The sequence below is a fragment of the Hemiscyllium ocellatum genome (assembly GCF_020745735.1).
Source record: "Hemiscyllium ocellatum isolate sHemOce1 chromosome 27 unlocalized genomic scaffold, sHemOce1.pat.X.cur. SUPER_27_unloc_29, whole genome shotgun sequence".
In the NCBI taxonomy this organism is placed as follows: Eukaryota; Metazoa; Chordata; class Chondrichthyes; order Orectolobiformes; family Hemiscylliidae; genus Hemiscyllium; species Hemiscyllium ocellatum.
Window position 1 is genome coordinate 331,250 of NW_026867497.1, and position 19,434 is coordinate 350,683.

The 19,434-nt window shown below is 46.8% G+C and overlaps 2 protein-coding genes and 1 pseudogene across 5 annotated transcripts in view; 2 read left to right on the forward strand and 1 right to left on the reverse strand.

Moving 5' to 3' along the window:
* On the forward strand, positions 1-15,411 carry LOC132807980 (gastrula zinc finger protein XlCGF26.1-like; annotated as a pseudogene).
* LOC132807989 (uncharacterized) overlaps positions 1-19,434 on the reverse strand; it is a 233,927-nt gene that overhangs the window by 164,903 nt on the left and 49,590 nt on the right. Inside the window, exons 2-3 of the mRNA XM_060821884.1 lie at positions 5,667-6,497; positions 4,255-4,401 (exon numbers count right to left, since the gene is read on the reverse strand). Coding sequence (XP_060677867.1) covers positions 4,255-4,401; positions 5,667-6,497 — 978 coding nt within the window. The remainder of the gene's footprint in view (positions 1-4,254; positions 4,402-5,666; positions 6,498-19,434) is intronic.
* The window catches only part of LOC132807974 (zinc finger protein 239-like), a 17,417-nt gene continuing 12,389 nt past the window's right edge, over positions 14,407-19,434 (forward strand). For 2 of the 4 annotated variants that reach the window (XM_060821865.1, XM_060821861.1), the window contains exon 1: positions 14,407-14,489. The gene's annotated coding sequence lies outside the window, so the exon portion shown is untranslated. Of the gene's footprint in view, positions 14,490-17,024; positions 17,117-19,434 lie in introns of those variants that run through there. The other 2 variants (XM_060821862.1, XM_060821864.1) reach the window with 2 other exon arrangements.

Here is a 19,434-nt window from a genome sequence, read left to right on the forward strand (position 1 = left end):
GAGTGTGGGAGAGGAATGGCGCCGGCGGCTGAAGGAACAAGAACAGAAACCGCTGGAAAAGCTGAGCAGGTCCGGCAGCTCGTGTTGAGAGAAATGTGAGGACGTGTTTCGGGTCCGGGGATCCTTCTTCAGAACAGGACCAGGTTTCAGAAACATCCCGGGGAGGTCGCCAGGTCCGAGCGCCAAGACCTGGCTCCTGCCCCCGGGGAGAGGAGACAGTGAGACAGGGTAGGATTGGGAACCGAGGGAGGCTGGGGAGTTTATAAACTCCTCGGGGGAGGCGCGAATAAAACCTCCCCAGGCCCACTTCACCACCGAAGGAGCTGTCGTGTTGCCCGGGCAACAGGTCGCCATCATTGTAAGGATCAGGCGCATGTTCACTTGGGGCGGGGAGCACGGGCGGCCATCTTGGTGAGGGCACGATCAACCGTCACTTCCGGGAGAGAAATGACAGTTGGTGTCATTCAACTAGAATGTCCTCATTTCACTCTGAGAGACCTGGCCCTGAGCCTGGTCTGTGTGTCATTAACACAGGAAAAGGGAGTGGGAAAGAGAGAGAGAGAGATCTGGAATGACACGAAGGCGGACTGTGAATTTGAGGTGAATAAATCTGATCATTTGTGGCGCTGGAACAGAAACTGGGTCTTTCCAAGATCGCAGTGACCAGGAGAGCATTGATGTGTTGATGTTATTTTCAGTTTGTAGACTGGGAAAAGAGAACACCAGGAGTGGAGGAAAGTCATGATGAAGATGGATTTGAAATTCTATACAGGAGGAGGGATAACTTGAGCCAGCATCCGGCCCATATCTCTCCAAACCCTTCCTGTTCATATACCCATCCAGATGCCTTTTAAATGTTACAATTGCACCAGCCTCCTCCACTTCTTCCAACAGTTCATTCCATACATTTACCACTCTGTGTGAAAAAGTTGCCCCTTAGGTCTCCTTTAAAATTTTCCCCTCCCATCCTAAACCTATGTTCTATAGTTATCAACTCCCCCACCCCAGGGAGGAGACTTTGTCTATTTATTCTACCCGTGCACCTCATCATTTTATGAACTTTTATAAGGTCACCTCTTAGCGTCCAACTCTCCATGGAAAACCACCAGCCTGTTTAACTTCTCCCTATAGCTCAAATCCCTCAACCCTGGCATAATTCTTGTAAATCTTTTCTGAACCCTTTCAAGGTTCACACATTCTTCTGATAGGAAGGAGACCAGAATTGCATGCAATATTCCAAAAGTGACCTAACCAGTGTCATGTACAGCCGCAACATGACCTCCCAACTCTTGTACCCAATACTCTGACCGATAAAGGAAAGCATACCAAACACCACCTTCACTATCCTATCTATTTGCGACTCTACTTTCAAGGAGCTACGAATCTGCACTCCAAGGTCACTTTGTTCAGCAACACTCCGTAGGACCTTACCATTTAATAGTTCTGCTTAGATTAGCTCAGGATTTGCCAATTGCATGACCTTGGACCATAGTTAGGGGTGTGGGTTACCAGCACCGGGATTTGTAAACTTTTAATCCCATCAATTTTCCCAACACCATTTCCCCACAACTACTCATTTCCTTCAGTCCTGCTCTCAATGGACCTTGTGTTCCCCAACATTTTGGAGATGTTACCTGTGTCCTCCTTTGTGATCATAGAAGCAACATGTGTGGTTAATTGGTCTGCCATCTCTTTGTTCACATGAGAACTTTGCCTGTTCTAGTTGTTATTGTTTTCTCTATTCTTTTTTTGTCTTCACATACCCATTTTTGCCTTTTGATCAATCTTTTTGTTGAAACCTGACGTGCTGCCAGTCTTCAGATCTGCTGCTTTATTTTTAGCCAATTTGTACGCCACTCCTTTGGATCTAGTCCTATCCATCATGTCCCTTGTTAGCCGTGGCTGTGCCACCTTCTGTGTTTTATTTTTTCAGACAGGAATGGACAACCGTTGCAGTTCCTCCAGCTGTTCTTTAAATGTTTGTCATTTCTTTCAATAATGTTCCCTTATTTGTTGTGGCCTGTTTGTGCCTCTGCTGTTGTAATTTCCTTGCTTTAGATTTAAGTCTCCAGTCACAGAATCACCTCTGTTCCTCTCCATTTTAATGGAAAGTTCTCTCACTCAGTTCTACACTCTTCTGCAGGAGACCTGTTACAGCTACATGGCCATTTATTCCCTTCTCATGAAGAAATTAATATTTTGGAATTAAATTGCCATTGTTCAGCAGAACCATGGCCACTTTTGGAATGTTGTGTGCAGTTCTGGTCTCACTCCTATCAGGAGGATATTGTGAAACTTGAAAGGGTTCAGAAAGGATTTACAAGAATGTTGCCAGGGTTTGAGTGATAGGGAGAGGTCAAGCAGACTGAGGCTGCTTCCCCTTGTGCGCTGGGGGCTGAAGTTGATAAAATCATGAGGGGCATGGATAGGGTATATAATCAAGGTCTTTTCCTTGAGATGGGATACTCCAGAATGTAAGGGTAATAGGTTCAGGGTGGGCTGGGGAAGGGAAGGTTTAAAAGGGACGTAAGGGGCAACATTTTCATTCTGAGGGCAGTGTGTGTAAGGAACAAGCTGCTGGAGGAAGTGGTGGAGGCTGGTACAATCACAACATTTAAAGGCCATCTGGATGGGTATATGAATAGGAAGGGGTTAAAGGAATATAGGCCAAGTGCTGGCAAATAGGCCTAGATTGATTCTGGATATCTGGTCGGCATGTTCACTTTCTCTCTGGTGTCGGTGTCAATACCTTGATGTCTCGTTTTCTCCCCCTTCCTGGGGACGTTAACCATTTCGTGTCTCATTGTTCTTCAAGAAGCTGCATTGTAGGTTCATCCTGAATTGACAGTTTTTGCTTCCCAAAATCAGACCTGCTCACTCTCAGCAGTATTCCAATGTTGGGAAAGAAACTAACTTTCAGGTGGAGCTATCCAAAATTCAGAGAGATGTCAGTCTTGACATTTTTGCTTTTCCGCCCCTGTAAGATCCTGAATCAGCACCTTCAGGAGGATTAGAGTGGAGTGAGAACAGAAGGAGAGAGAGAGAGAGAGTGGGATGGTGCTTTCAATTTTGTGGAATAACAAAAGAAAAGAATGTTCTGCAGAAAGTAGAGTTACTTGTTCTGAATTTCTACCCTGGACTGACAGTGATGACTTTTGAAATCTTTTTTTACAGAGTATTTGAAGATCTGAAGACAGAAGTTTCAAAATCAACAGATGAAGGGCTTATGCTTGAAATATCGACTCTCCTGCTCTTCGGATGCTGCCTGACCTGCTGTGCTTTTCCAGCGCCGCACTTTTCGACACTGAGTATCCAGTGTCTGCAATCCTCACTTTGATGTCAATGTCTGACAGTCACTCAATCCATTGGGAACACAACAATTTTTGACTGTGATTCTGTGAGAAGGAGCAAAGCTTTTTGGTTCCTGTTTCTATATGTTTTCAGAATCAGTGGGACTGGATGAGAGACCGTACTGTTGCAGTGCACTGAGTGTGGAGCCAGAAATAGTTATACGACCTGGAAAGAGGAATTTACGGCAGGGAGGGGCTCGACACATGTTTGTGTGCAGCTGAAGTTTTGGCCATGGAGAAACCTGAGGGATCCTGCCCCGTAGAGAAACCATGTAAGTGTGGTGACTGTGGGAAAAGTTTCCATTTCCCGTCTGCCCTGGAGACTCATCGGCGCACTCACACCGGGGAGAGGCCATTCCCCTGCACAGAGTGTGGTAAGACCTTCAGCAATTCCTCTGACCTACTGAAGCACCAACGGGTCCACACGGGGGAGAGACCCTTCAGCTGTCCCAAATGTGGGAAGGGCTTTACCCAGGCCTCCAGTCTGCTGACCCACCGGCAGGTCCACACCGGAGAGAGGCCCTTTCTTTGCACCAAGTGTGGGAAGGCCTTCAGCAATTCCTCAGCCCTGCTGAGGCATCAGCGGGTCCACACGGGGGAGAGGCCCTTCAGCTGCCCCGAGTGAGGGAAGGGCTTTACCCACGCCTCCACCTTGCTGACCCACCGACGAGTCCACACCGGGGAGAGGCCCTTCACCTGCCCCGAGTGCGGGAAAGCCTTCAGCAATTCGTCCGACAGACTGAAGCACCAGCGGGTCCACGCTGGGGAGAGACCCTTCAGCTGCCCTGAGTGTGGGAAGGGCTTTACACAGACCTCCACCCTGCTGGCCCACCAGCGGGTCCACAGCGGGGAGTGGCCATTCACCTGCTCTCAGTGTGGGAAGGGATTCACCCGCTCTTCCCACCTGCAGAGGCACCAGCGAGTTCACATGCCACGGCAGGGGGATTGAAGGAGCAATGGCAGAGTCCATTATCGACTGGACCTCTGGGTTTGAATCCCGTCATGGCGGATAGCGGAATTGGAATTTGGTCAGAAGTCTGGAGTTCGGAATCTAACGATGAAACCATTTTTGGGGGCAGGGGCGTGAGATCCCCCATCTGATTCACTCATGCCCTTTTTTAGGAAAGGAAACTGCCGTTGCAGGAAAGGATTCACTCAGTTGTCCCAGCTGCATCCTTTACCCGGGTGGCCTACATGTGACTCCAGACCCACAGCAGTGTGGTTAACTCCCCCACCTGCAGAAATGAACAGGGAGAAACTTGCTTGGATACAGGGTCTGGGTTGAAATTGCTGAGTGAGGCAATACTTCCCACGGGTTAAGGCTGTACCAAGGACCCAATTACAAAGGGATAACTCGGTGCCAACCAATAGTAAAGAAAGTTGGGGGTGGGGGGACTTTGTAGGTTTGAACTTGAACTGTTTTTTAAAAAAAATCTACTTTTTCCACGTCTTTTTGCTGGGGGGATCTGAAGCTGTAATAAAGTTGGGTCTTGATAAAGGTTACCTGAACTCACTTCTGGGCTCAGAATTTCATTGAAAGCTTTGAGTTCCAAGAGGTTTTTGTTTTAAAGCTGCTCATTTCATTTCAACCTCCTGCACTAAGTTTCCAATGTAGTGGAGCCGTGAATAAGGAGCTAGTATCGTTAGAAATTGTAAATTTTTCATGAGTGCAGGTACTGCGTCATTTCATCAGCATTGTAAAGGTTACTGGCAGCACTGGGAGGTGTGGGCTGCCTTCACTAGAAATCCTTGCTGGTGCCTCTCTGTCTGACCTGCTGTTTGTGTGGCTTTGGTATTGTTGGGTTGTGAAACTGCCTTTGGGGCTTTGAGATACCTGCGGTGCTCTGGCATTGTTAGTGAGGTTGAAGTGTATTCCTTTGTCTGTGTGTGCTGTCTGGTTTGGCTTGTGAGCCTGCATGGGCATTCTGGGTGTTTTAGGTACAGTTTGGGCAATTTTGCTTTTGTGGGTTGGCAGAGTGGCAGATCTTTTTCCACAATCTCTTCCCCCACCCCACCATTTCTTTTTGTTTTGCTTAGGGGAGGGACGAGAAGGGGCAATGTAGCTGGACTCAGGGGGATTGTCGGGTGGGGGTCATGGTATCAGACAGATAGCTCTCAGTGTCCGAGTCTGGTTCAGGAGAGGCTATTTTAGGAGCAGGGATGTTCTCCCAGTGGATCTGTGCGAGCTGAGTGTTGAGGGAGACAGAATTGTACATAGGCATGAACAGCACAGTCGGATAGCCATGGCTAGCACTCTAAGCCCGGTAATGATAGCGATGAGGACTATCAGTCCCTGCAGTCAGGCTCTGCACGTGCCCTCTTTCACAGCGAGTAGGAAGTCCAGGGCCATCCCGTTCTCCAGAGGCACAGTACAGATGGCAACAGCCTCCACATTCAGCTGGGCGAGTGCGTCTGCTGTAGAGTTTGCCACATCTTGTACTGTGACAGCAAGTTTGTGGGCTTCTACCTGTAACTGTAAGGTTGCAGAGTGGGGTGACATCAGGTAGGGAGCTGCTTCAATGGCAGCGAGGGCTCGTCTGCTGCGTGGCATGGGCTTTGGGAAGGGAGGGGACTGGGAGTGATAAATGAATGGTACCGCATACCCAACATTGCAGCTCCTAGACCAGGACAACAGCAGCCAGGGGTAGGCTTTGTGGCCACAGATAAAATAGGTGCCGTTGTCGGTCCGGAGATGGAGTGTCTGGGTCCCTGTCCAGCTGGTGAGGAAGGTGGTATTCTGGGTGATCCTGTTGAGGACCTGTCGGTTTAAAATGCTGCCTTCTGCAGTGGATCGGCGTGCTGTGGGAGTTAGGAGCAGGGAGTCAGTGCACCGGCTGCAGCCAGCCTCCCATCCGGGTGGCTGTGTGTGTTTCAAACAGATGGATCCCGCAGGTGGCCCGTGTGGGCTGGTGTCAGCAATGGTCAGGGCTGGGGGCTCATGGGAGGGGTTGTAGGCCGGGTAAAACCACTCTTTATATTTGTCCAGGTGGTAACCCGGAGACCTCCAGCAGGGTGGGCTGTTGTCCCCATATTTGGTCATTGCTGGTGGTATTTTGAGTGTGGTAACTTCAGGGGACCTGTCTGGTTCCAGGCACCATTCCGCCTTGTCAGAGATATTGAAGGGGTTTGAGGTGAAGGGAATGCCCCCTGTGAGAGTTGTTTTATCAGCAGTACAGTCAGATCCGAGCAAACGAGGACATGCAGGTCATACTGCGCTTAGACAGAGTGAGGCGTACAGGGTTACAGCTGCACAGGGGCTGCGCAGAAGCAAGGTCAACATTAGATTTCAAATTGGAGAGCTCCATTCAGCAGGCTAATAATGGCAGGGAAGAAGCTATTCTTGAACCTGTTGGTGCATGTGTTCAAGCTTCTGTATCTCCTGCCTGACAGAAGATGGTGTGAGAGATCATTCCCGGGGTGGGAGGGGTCTTTGAGGTTGGTAGCCTTTCCACGACAATGAGAAGTGTAGATGGATTTCATGGATGGGAGGTTGGCTTCCGTGATGGACCGTGCTGTGCACACAACCTTCTGTAGTTTCTTCTGGTCCTGGGCAGAGCAGTTGCCGTAGCAGGGTGTGATGCAACCAGATACATTGCTTTCTGTAGTGTATCTGTAAATGTTGGTGAGTGTCATTATGGATGTGCCGAATTTCTTGAGCATCTTGAGGAAGAAAAGGCGTTGTTGTGCCTTCTTGACCATTGCATGGGTAGGTTTAGATATTTAGCTGCTCCTTTCTCATTCTTACCATCTCCTTTACTTGATGCAGTCACACAGTCAGTTTCATACCTTGTGCTAATCTTTTTTGAAGGTCTTCTTCAGAAGGATAAAATATTACGTGGAGCAAAGGCAGTGTACATACATAATATGAAATCTTTAAACTTGAATTCATTTTAAAGAATAGAACAGTGTATTTATGGTTAAAATGAGTAAACTTAACAGGTTTTATGAAGGGTGAGAGTGGGAAGTATGTGGAGGTGCATGTTAAAACAGGACCGAGTCTGCATGGCTTTGACAAGAGGAGGTCATGTCTGACAAATCTATTAGGATTCTTTGAGCAGGTAATGAGTAAGTTAGACAAAGGGAGAGCCAATGGACGTGAGCGATTTGGATTTCCAGAAGGCCTTTGACAAGGTGCCGTGCAGGAGGCTGCTAAATAAGATGAGTCCCTGGTGTAGGAGCAAGGTACTGGCGCGGATCGAGGATTGACTGACTGGCAGAAGGTAGAGAGTTGGCATAAAGGGGTCTTTGGAGTTCCAAAGGGGTCCATGCTGAGAGTGCTGGGACAGGCCAGGAGAATGGTCAGAGAAGGGGCAGATGGAATACAATGTGGTAAAGTCTGAGGTTATGCACTTTGGTGGGAAGACCAGAAACAGAGACTGTTTTCAAAATGGGAAAGGCTTCGGAAACATGAAACAGAAAGGGATTGGGGAATCCCAGCTCAGGGGGAGGATTGTACCATTCATTCGGGGTGGTGTGGAAAGGATCGTACCATTGAGACTTGGGAGAATTGTACCCTTAATGGCTGTGGGGGAGTAAAGGATTATACCATTCAGAGGGGGACGATTGCATCATTCGAAGGTGGAGGGGGAAAAGGAAAGGGGAGGATTGTACCATTCACATCACGGTGTGTGGATTGTACCATTCACAAGGAGAATTATTTATTTTTATTTTTCAGAATTTCCAGGATACAGGACGTATGCCAATTTTACCTCCCAGAAATCGACTGAAACTAGGTACACTAAAAAAATCCAGCAGGAACATTATCAGTAAAAAGGTCTAGTTTCGGTCATAGCAGTTATAGCCTTCTAGAGTCACACCGCACAGAAACAGACACTTCAGTTCAATTCATCCATGCCGACCAGATATTCCAATCTCGCCCAGTCCCAAGTTCCAGCATTTGCTCCATATTCCTCTAAATCCGAACTATTCATCTAGACACCTTTTAAATGTTGTAATTGTACCCACCTCCACCACTACCTCTGGCTGCTCATTCCATACACACTCTACCTTCTGCGTGAAAACGTTGCCCCTTAGTTCCTTTTTAAATCTTTCCCCCTCTCATCTTAAACTTATACCTTCTAGTTTTGGACTCCTCCACCTTGGGGGAACATACCTTGGCTATTCGCCCTATCCGTGATTTTCATAATTTTATAAAGCCCTCAGGTCACCCCTCAGCCACCTCCACTCCAGGGAGAACAGCCCCAGCCTAGTCAACCTCTCTTTGTAGCTCAAATCCTCCAACCCTGGCAACATCTTTGTAAATTTTTTCTGAACCCCTTCAAGTTTCACAACATCATTCCAAGAGGAAGGATGTCGGAATTGTACACTTCTTCCAAAAGTGGCCGAAACATTCTCCTGTATAGCCACAACATGACCTCTCAAATCCTATACTCAATACTCTGACCAATAAAAAAAAGTATATCAAACACCTTCTTCACTATCCTATCTACCTGCAACTCCACTTTCAAAGAGCTGTGAACCTGCACTCCAAGGTCTCTTTTGTTCAACAACACTCCCTCGAACCTTACCATTAAGTGTAGATGTGCTGCTCTGATTTGTTTTTCCAAAATGCAGCACCTCGCATACATCAAAATTAAACTCCATCTGCCACTCCTCAGCCCATTGGTACATCTGATCAAGATCCCATTGTAATCTGAGGTAACCTTCCTCATTGTTCACTGCACCTCCAATTTTGGTGTCATCAGCAAACCTACTAACTACACATCTTATGTTCACATCCAAGTCATTTGCATAAAAAATACAAAAAGTAGTGGACCTAGCACCGATCGTTGTGGCACTCCACTGGTCATAAGCCTCCAGTTTAAAAAATAAACCTCCACCACCACCTTCTAACTTTGAGCCAGTTCTGTATCCAAATGTCTAGTTCTCTCTGTATTCCATAAGATCTAACCTTGCTAACATGTCTCCCTCGGGGAACCTTGTCAAACACCTTACTGAAGTCCATATAGATCACAACCATTGCTCTGCTCTCAATCTTCTTTGTTACTTCTTCAAAGCACTCAATCAAGTTTGTGAGACATGATTTCCCATGCACAAAGCCATGCCGCCTATCCCTAATCAGTCCTTGCCTTTCCAAATATGTGTAAATCCTGTCTCTCAGGTTTCACTCCAACAACCTGCCCACCACCGATGTCAGGTTCCCTGGCTTTTCCTTATCAACGTTCTTAAATAGTGGTACCAACGTTAACCAACCTCCAGTTTTCTGACACCTCTCCTGTGACTATCAATGATACAAATATTTTAGCAAGGGGCCCAACAATCACTTCCCGTAGCCTCCCACAGAGTTCTCGGGTACGTCTGATCAGGTCCTGGAGATTTATCCATCTTCATGTTTCAAGATATCCAGCACCACTTCCTCTGTAATATGGACATTTTTCAAGATGTTATAATCTATTTCCCTACATTTTATATTTTTCATGTCCTTCTTCAGAGTAAACATTGATGCAAAATACTCGCTTTGTATCTCCCCATCTCCTGTAGTTCCACACTTTGACTGCCTTGCTCATCTTTGGTGTGCCCTATTCTCTCCCTAGTGGCCCTTTTGTCCTTAATGTATTTGTAAAAACCCTTTGGGTTCTCCTTAACCCTATTTGTCAAAGTTATCTCATATCCAGTTTTTGTCCTCCTGACTTCCCTTTTAAGTATACTCATACTACCTTTATACTCTTCTAAGGATTCACACAATGTATCCTGTCTATACCTGACATATGCTTCCTTCTTTTTCTTCACCAAATACTCAATTTCTCCAGTCATCCAACATTCCCTACACCTACCAGACATTCCTTTCACCCTAACAGGAATATACTGTCTCTGGACTCTCTTTATCTCATTTCTGAAGGCTTCCCATTTTCCAGCCGTCTCTTTACCTGCAAACATCTGCCACCAAACAACTTTGGAAAGTTCTTGTCTATTACGTTAAAATGAGACATTCGCCAATTTAGAATTTCAACTTTTAGATCTGGTCTATCCTTTTCCATCACTATTTTAAAATTAATGTAATTATGGTCGCTGGCTCCAAAGTGCAGCCCCACCGACACCTCAGTCAGCTGTCCTGCCTTATTTCCCAAGAGTAGGTCAAGTTTTGCACCTTCTCCATAGGTATATCCACATACTAAATCAGAAATCTTTATTGAACACGCTTAACAAATTCGTCTCCATCTAAACCCTTAAACCTAGGGCAGTCCTGTTGGAAAGTTAAATCCCCTACCATAACCATATAAGGGGAAATGAGTTTAAAACTGGGCACAATCCTCCAGGTGCAGTTTCAGCAATGCTATGTTTGGTTGCAGCAACACTTCCTTCCCTTTATGTTCTATTTCTTTAGCAATAAAAGCAAATGCTGCATTCACTTTCTTTCTTATCTGCTGTACCTGCATGCTAGTTTTCTGTGACTCATTAATGAGGATACCCAGATCTCTCTGCACCAGATCATCCCAAACCCTCTATTAGAAAAAAGGTTGCTTTGCTGTGTTTTTTTTTGACCAAAATGCATGACCTCACACTTATCCACCTTAAACTCCATATGCCACATTTTGACCCACTCTCCTAACCTATCTAGATCCATTTGAAAGGTTTGTATTTCCTCATTGCAACTTACCATCCTGTCTATTTATGTGTCATCCACAAATTTGGCAAATGAGCCTTTTATCCCTGTATCCATGTCACTAATGTAGATTGTAAATAGCTGGGGTCCAAGGACCCAACCCTGTGCACCTCACTAGTTACATCTTGCCATCCAGAAAAAAAGTCATCAATTCAGACTGTCTGTCTTCTGCCCATCAGCCAGTCACCTATCCAAGCTGATAAATCACCCCATGTCCCACATGATCTAACCTTGCGAATTAATGCTTTGAGTGGCACTTTAGCAAATGCCTTCTGAAAAGCCAGATATATTACATCTACATGATCCCTATTATCCACTTGTTACATCAATGAAGAACTTAGTCAAATCTGATTTGCCCATCATAAAACCATGCTGACTCTGATAGATAGAGTTTTGACTTTTCAAACGTCCTGATATTGCTTCCTTGATAATTGACGCTAACACCTTCCCAACAACAGATGTTAAACTAACTGGTCTGCAGATTTTCACATATTGCCTGCCTCCCTTTCTGAATACAGGCATTACATTAGCATTTATCCAATCCAAAAGGAACCATAAGATCCTAAGATATAGGAGCGGAAACGAAGCCATTCAATCATGGCTGAAACGTTTCTAACTCCATTCTCCCGCTTTCTCCCCATAACCTTTGATCACCTTGACAATCAAGGACCTGCCTATCTCTGTATTAAATAAACTCAATGAATCTTTCTCATGTCCAGGGAATTTTGGAATATTGTAACTAATGAATCCACAATCTCCGCCGTCACTTCCTTTAGTACCCTAGGAGGTAGGCTGTCAGGCCCAGGGGATTTGTTTGCCCTCAATCCTAATAGTGTACCTATCGACGTTGATTGTTTAAGTTCTACCTTTTCTATAGCCTTTGACTTGCTCGTTCCAATACGAACGGTACTGCTGTCCTCCAACGTGAAAAGTGAGGAAAAGTATTGATTTAGCAGCTCTGTCATTTCAGTGTTCCCCTTATTAACTCACCTGGTTCATCTTCCAAGGAACCAACATTTACTTTAGTGACTCTGTTCCCTTTGGCATACCCTTTTGATATTTTATACTAGGCTTCTTTCGTAATTTACCTGACCTATTTCTATTCATTTTTTAAAACCCCTTTGTTTGTGTCTGGAAGTTTCCTGATGTTTCAGCTTTCCAAAGGTCTGGAGGAACATTCCTGAACAGGCTGGAAATTAAAAAGTAACACACCTTTCAGGAGGCTGGGGGCGGGGAAAACCAACCCCCATTGTCCCCTATTGGTTGGAGGGCTCCCCAACCACGCCCCCTCGATTGGTGACGACGTTGTCTGGACCACGCCCCCTGCGTGTTGGCGCATGTGCAGTGTGGGTCCCGCGGCCGGACAAAGACAGTGTGACTGAGTGTGGGAGAGGAATGGCGCCGGCGGCTGAAGGAACAAGAACAGAAACCGCTGGAAAAGCTGAGCAGGTCCGGCAGCTCGTGTTGAGAGAAATGTGAGGACGTGTTTCGGGTCCGGGGATCCTTCTTCAGAACAGGACCAGGTTTCAGAAACATCCCGGGGAGGTCGCCAGGTCCGAGCGCCAAGACCTGGCTCCTGCCCCCGGGGAGAGGAGACAGTGAGACAGGGTAGGATTGGGAACCGCGGGAGGAGGGAGACTGGGGAGTTTATAAACTCCTAGGGGGAGGCCGCAGGCCGCGAATAAAAGCCCCACAGGCCCAGTGTTTACTTCACCGGGGAAGGAGCTCTCGGGTTGTCCGGGCAACCGGCCGCCAGCTTTGTGAGGGTCAGGCACATGTTGTCTTGGGACGGGGTTGTTGGATTGTTGTATAATATTGATCTCCTCTGTACTTTTAATCTTGAAGAATTTTAAAATGTACATTGGCTTCAATTTATGAATTCTCAGTACAGAAGCAAAATATAAACATCTCCTTGCATGCATCCCAACATGTGCATAGGAGCCAAGACTGCCTCAAGATTTACTGAGGTGCTGAATCAATAGCTCTTTCCCTTTTGATTAATGAAGGTGGTGCCCAGCAGACTCCTGCTCACAGTCGGTGTCAGCCTTTATGGGAGAGATAGGATAGCAAAACCGAGACACCAATGTAGCCAAGTAATCTGAAGTCACACTTTGGTGCTTTAATTGCCTCAAATGCACGCCATTCAGAATAATGTCAAGGCTATAGGGGTACCCGGCTCCCCAGAAGCCAGTATGGATAACAAAGAGGAGAGCAGAAGTATTATCCTCGTCAAGCTTGTAACGTGTTCACAAATCTTCAACAAATTTTGTTAAATGCAGTGTCCCCGTCAGAAATCCCTCGCAGACTCTTCCTAATCAATCCACCTTTCTCCATGTGACTACTAATTTTGACCAGAGTCAGTATTACTGGAAGCTTCTCCACCAAATTTAAACTGGCAGGTGGGACTAGATTGGGTTGGGATATCTGGTCGGCATGGACGGGTTGGACCGAAGGGTCTGTTTCCATGCTGTATATCTCTATGACTCTATAATTGCTGAGATTAGCTTTACTTAAACCAGGCTGCAATGTTTGCAGTTCTCCAGTCGTCTGGCACCTCCTCCAAGTCCATGGAAGACTGATAAATTATGGCTTCCACAATTTCTATCGTCCCTTCCTTCAAGATTGTTGGATACATTTATCAGTGCCTTGTCAAAGTTTAAGTATGAAATGCTTATCAAAGACTTCTTTCATGTTAATTTTGAACTCTTGGGAGGTCATGTTGCGGCTGTACAGAAATTGGTTAGGCCACTGTTGAGATATTGCGTGCAATTCTGGTCTCCTTTCAATGAAAATATGTTGTGAAACTTGAAAGGTTTATGAGGGGCATGTTTAGGATAAATAGACAAAGTCTTTTCCCTGGGTTCGGGTCTATTTCCATGCTGTACATCTCTGTCTCTGTTGGTTGCATCTGTGAGATCCTGAATCAGCACCTTGAGGAGAATTAGAGCGAAGTGAGAACAGAGGGGGAGAGAGAGTGGGATGGTGCTTTCAATTTTGTGGAATAACAAAAGAAAAGTATATTCTGCAGAAAGTAGAATTGCTTGTTCAGAATTGTTACCCTGCACTGAGTGTGATGACTTTTGTAATCTCTTTTTACAGAGTATTTGAAGATCTGAAGACGGAAATTTCAAAATCAACAGATGAAGGCCTTATGCCCGAAGCATTGACCCTTCTGCTCTTCAGATGCTGCCTGACCTACAGTGCTTTTCCAGTGTCACACTTTTGAACTCTTGACTCTCCAGCTTCCTGTTTGAGTACATTTTCAGAATCCGTGGGACTGGATGAGAGACCCTACATTGCATCGCAGTGAGTGTGGAGGCTGAAACAGTTATACGGCCTAGAAAGAGGAATTCACGGCAGGGTGGGGCTGTACCCACGTTTGTGTGCGGCTGAAGTTTAGGTCATGGAGAAACCTGAGGAATCCAGCTCCGTGAAGAAACCGTGGAAGTGTGGCGACTGTGGGAAAGGCTTCTGTGCCCCGTCTGCTCTGGAGACTCATCGGCGCAGTCACACCGGTGAGAGGCCTTTCAGCTGCCCCGAGTGCAGGAAGGGCTTTACCCAGGCATCTGCCCTGCTGACCCACCGGCGGGTCCACACGGGGGAGAGGCCTTTCAGCTGCCCCGAGTGTGGGAAGGCCTTCAGCAATTCCTTCGCCCTGCTGAGGCACCAGCGAATCCACAAGGGGGAGAGACCACTCTCCTGCCCCGAGTGCGGGAAGGCCTTCAGTGATTCTTCCCACCTGCTGACCCACCGGCGGGTCCACACCGGGGAGAGGCCCTTCAGCTGCACCAAGTGCAGGAAGGCCTTTACCCAGGCCTCTGCCCTGCTGATCCACCAGCGGCTCCACACAGGGGAGCGGCCCTTCAGCTGCCCAGAGTGCGGTAAAGGCTTCAGCGATTCCTCCACCCTGCAGACACACCAGCGGGTCCACACGGGGGAGAGGCCCTTCAGTTGCTGTGAATGTGGGAAGTGCTTTACCCAGGCCTCTGCCCGGCTGAGACACCAGCGGTCCCACACCGGGGAGAGGCCCTTCAGGTGCCTCGAGTGCGGGAAGGGCTTTGCCCGGGCCTCCAACCTCCAGATCCACCAGCGGATCCACACGGGGGAGAGGCCCTTTAGTTGTCCCGAGTGCAGGAAGTGCTTTACCCAGGCCATCACACTTCAGAAACACCAGCAGGTCCACATAGGGGAGAGGCCCTTCAATTGCCCCAGGTGCAATAAGGTGTTCACCTGCTCCTCCCACCTGCGGAGGCGCCAGCAAGTTCACGTGCCATAGCAGGGGCATTGAAGGAATGACAGCTGAGTGCCATTATAGACTGGAGTATTAACCCAGTTCCGGGGCCTCCTGGGTTTGAATCCTGCCCAGGCAGAGGGTAAATTTGGAATAATTCAGTCAGTAATCTGGAGTTCCAAGTCTAATGATGAAGCCATTTTTGAGGGGGAGTTGGGGTGAGGAGGAGTGGGGTGGGGAGGTGGGGGGCAACCCCCCATCTGATTGACTCACGTCATTTTTTTGGGAAGGAAACTACCATTGTGGGAAAGGATTCGCTCAGTCGTCCCAGCTGCAACCTTTACCCTGTCTGGCTGATGGTTGACCCTACACTGCAACCTCCGCCCCCCTCTCCCCCCGCCCTCTCGCCCACTACGCCCCTCCCTCTCCCCAGCAAATGAACAGGGAGAAACCTACCTGGATACAGAGTATACGTTAAAATTGCTGAGTGAGGCAATACTTCCTACAGGCTAAGAAAGGGAGTGTGTGCGCTTTGACCTTGAGCTGTTTTCAAATGAAAAGCTACTTTTTCTACGCCTTTTTGCTGGGGGCAAACGGAAGCTGTAACCAAGTTGGGTCACAATAAAGGGTTACCTGAACTTACCGCCGGGCTCAGACTCTCATTGAAGGCTTTGAGCTTCAAATGGTTTTTGTTTTAAACCTGTTGATTTCTTTCAGCCTCCTGCACTAAGTTTCCAGTGTCGTGTATCAGATGGTGCAGTGAATGAGTAGCTAGTATTGTTGGAAATTGCGAATATTTCAGGAGTGCAGGTATTGTCGTTTTATCGGCATTGTAAAGTTTACTGGCAGCACCAGGAGGTGTGGGCTGTGTTAATTAGAAATGATGTGGAGTTGCTGGTGTTGGACTCAGGTGGATAAAGTTAAAATCTACACAACTCCAGGTTATAGTCACAACAGATTTATTTGGAAGCGTTAGCTTTCGGAGTGCTGCTCCTTCGTCGGGTAGCTGTTGAGCAGGATCGTAAGACATAGAATTTATCGCAAAACATTACAGTGTCGTGCAGTTGATTTCCTGAACAAGTCCAGTTGCAATTTAGTCTTTCATTTTTTAGAATGGGTTGCAGTTTCGGTTCATTAACATGTATAACCCAGAACTACTTTTAAGTCACGTTCTCCCGATGACTTAAGATTTTATAAAATTAGGTGATATCTCAGCTCAGACAATGCAAGAAAGGTGTGAGGTTCAAGTCTGTCTGTCTCCCAGTCCTGAGCCAAGATACCCCTTAGGTCCGTTTTAAACTTTCCCCCACTCATTCTAAACTAATGTCCTCTAGTTCTGGCATTTCTTGAGGCAAATTAAATGCCACACGCTTTTTATAATCCTTTGGTCCCTCATCTTTCCTGAAGATTTTTCCCTCCTGATTCCTGAAGAAGGGCTCATGCCCGAAACATCAATTCTCCTGCTCCTTGGAAACTGCCTGACCTGCTGCACTTTTCCAGCAACACTTTTTCATCCCTCATCTTTCCCCACCCAACCTAAACCTATGCCCTCCAGTTAGTGATCGGCATTTGGACACTTCAAACCTGTCAGTAACGTAAGCATCTCTGAAGAGCATAATGCGCATGCACCTCGGTGTTAGCAAGCAGTGCGCATGTCCGCTGGTGTCAGCAAAAGACTGTGCACGCTCCTGGCTGTACGCACAAACGGCTCATAACCTACTTTTGATGGACCAATAGTGAACTCGGGAGGACCGGAAGGTGTCTTGTCCTCCTGCCAATCAGAGCACCGCTATTGTCTGAATGCGGAAGTTGGACAATGAGGTTCTGAAGCAGGTGCTGCTCCTGTCTCTCTGAATGAAGATTGAGCTTTACCCCAAACTGCAACTTTCTTCCTCTGTCCAACATCTGTGAGTACGGCACTCTCTTTTCTCACCACCTGTTCCACTTTTTTTTCATTCTGGCGTTCAATTGTTGACTTGCAGCAACTGAAAGGAAAGGGAGTGAATTCAGGGAGGGGGACAGAGTGTAGAAATATTGGTCGAGAGTGTGGAGCTGGAAAAGCATAGCAGGTCAGGCAGCATCCGAGGAGCAGGAAAATCGACGTTTCAGGCAAAAGTCCTTCATCAGGAATTTTCCTGCTCCTCGGATGCTGCCTGACCCGCGTGCTTTTCCAGCACCACACTCTCGACTCTAATCTCCGGCATCTGCAGTACTTACTTTTGTCTAGAAATGTTGGTCCAGATCTGTGTCTCAATTGGCAAATGCATGACCACAATGTGATAATGTAACCTTTGCTGTGGGAAAACAAAAGCAGAAAGGAGGTGCATTGTTTTAATGGTGATATTTTGGGATATGGAGAAAGTGAGGAGTGCAGATGATGGAGATCAGAGTTGACAAGTGTGGCCCTGGAAAAGAACAGCGGGTCAGACAGCATCCAAGGACCAGGAGAGTCGACGTTTTGGACATGAGCCGTTCATCAGGAATGTTATGTGGATGTACAAAGAGGTTTCAGTGTCTTTCTACACCAGTCAATACCAGTTGTCAGACAGGTGCACTAAGCAGTCAGCAGGGCAAGGTGTATTAGCAAGGGGAATTGAGTTCAGAAGTGGGGTAGGCCTTCCTGCGGTTAAGGGGTCATTGAATATATTGAAGGCTGAGTTCATCTGATTTTTGAACAACAATGAAGTGGATGGTTATGAGGGAACAGAAAAAAATGGTTTTAAGAACAGTTACAGAATCGTACAGCACAGAAACAGATACTTGATTTCATGCTGACTATATTCATAAACTAAACTAGTCCTACCTTGTTTGGCCTATATATCTCTGAACCTTTCCTATTCATAGGAGTAGAAATTAAAGCCATTCAGCCCACTGGGTCTGCCCAGACCATTCAATCGCGGCTGATAAGTGTCTCAGCCCCATTCTCCTGTTTTCTCCCTGTAACCTTCGATCCCCTTGATACTCAAGAACTGTTTCTGTCTCAGTGTTAAATATCCTCAGTTACCTGGCCTCCACAGCCTTCTGTGGCAATGAGGTCCACCAGTTCACCACTCTCTAGCTAAAGAAATTTCTCCTAATCTCTGTTCTGAAAGGCCTTCCCTTAACTCCTAAGGCTGTGCCCTCGGCTGCTAGTCTCTCCTTCCAATGGAAACATCTTCACAGCATCAACTCATCCAGGCCATTGAGTATTCTGTTTGTTTCAGTTAGATTCCCCTGAGTGTGGCCCTGTTAATCAGCATGAACCAGACCCTTCAGGATGAGGTACAGCAGGGATTAGGTTCAACAAATTGAGAAAGGAGGGAGTGTGTGGGATGGAGATTTTGAACTTCCAGGGAATAAGACTTACAGAGAGTTCACTATAAATTAGAATTGATTGGATGGGGCAATGGGCCAGGGAGTGGCAGATGGAGATTAATTTAGGGAAATGTGATGTTTGCATTTTGGTAAGGCAATCCAGGCAGGACAGTTAAGGGAGTGCTTCAGAACAAAGAGACCTTGGAGTGCAGGTTCATTGTTCCTTGAAAGTGCAGTCTCAGGTAGCCAGAATAGTGAAGAAGGCATTTTGTAAGCTTTCCTTTATTATTCAGAGCATTGAGTATCAGAGATGGGAGGTCATGTTGTGGCTGTACAGGACATTGGTTAGGCCACTTTTAAAATACTGCATTCAGTTCTGGTTTCCCTGCTACAGGAAATATGATGTGAAACTTTGAAACGGGTCAGAAAAGACTTAAAAGGCTGTTGCCAGAGTTGGAGGGTTTGATCTACAGAGAGAGGCTGAATCGGTCAGGGATATTTTCCTGGAGCATCAGATGCTTGGGTGACCTTATAAGCGGCATGGATAGGGTGAATGCAAAACTAGAGAGCATACGTTTGAGGTGAGAGGGGAATGATTTAAAAGGGACATGTTTCACGCAGAAGGTGGTGCATGTATTGAATGAGCTGTCGTAGGAAGGGGTGGAGCCTGATACAATTACAGCATTTAAAAGGCATCTGGATGGGTACAAGAATAGGAAGCGTTTAGAGGGGTATGGGCCAAATGCTGGGAAATGGGACTAGATTAAGTTAGGATATCTGGGCGGCACATACGAATTGGACTGAAGGGTCTGTTTCTGTGCTGTATGACTCTCTGGGTCTTTGGTGAAACCGGAAGTGTCATTGTGAAGACTGGACTTTCAGAGCAGCCTTCAAAGATGTCTTGTCCTTACTGGGAGCAGAAGGTACAATGAAAT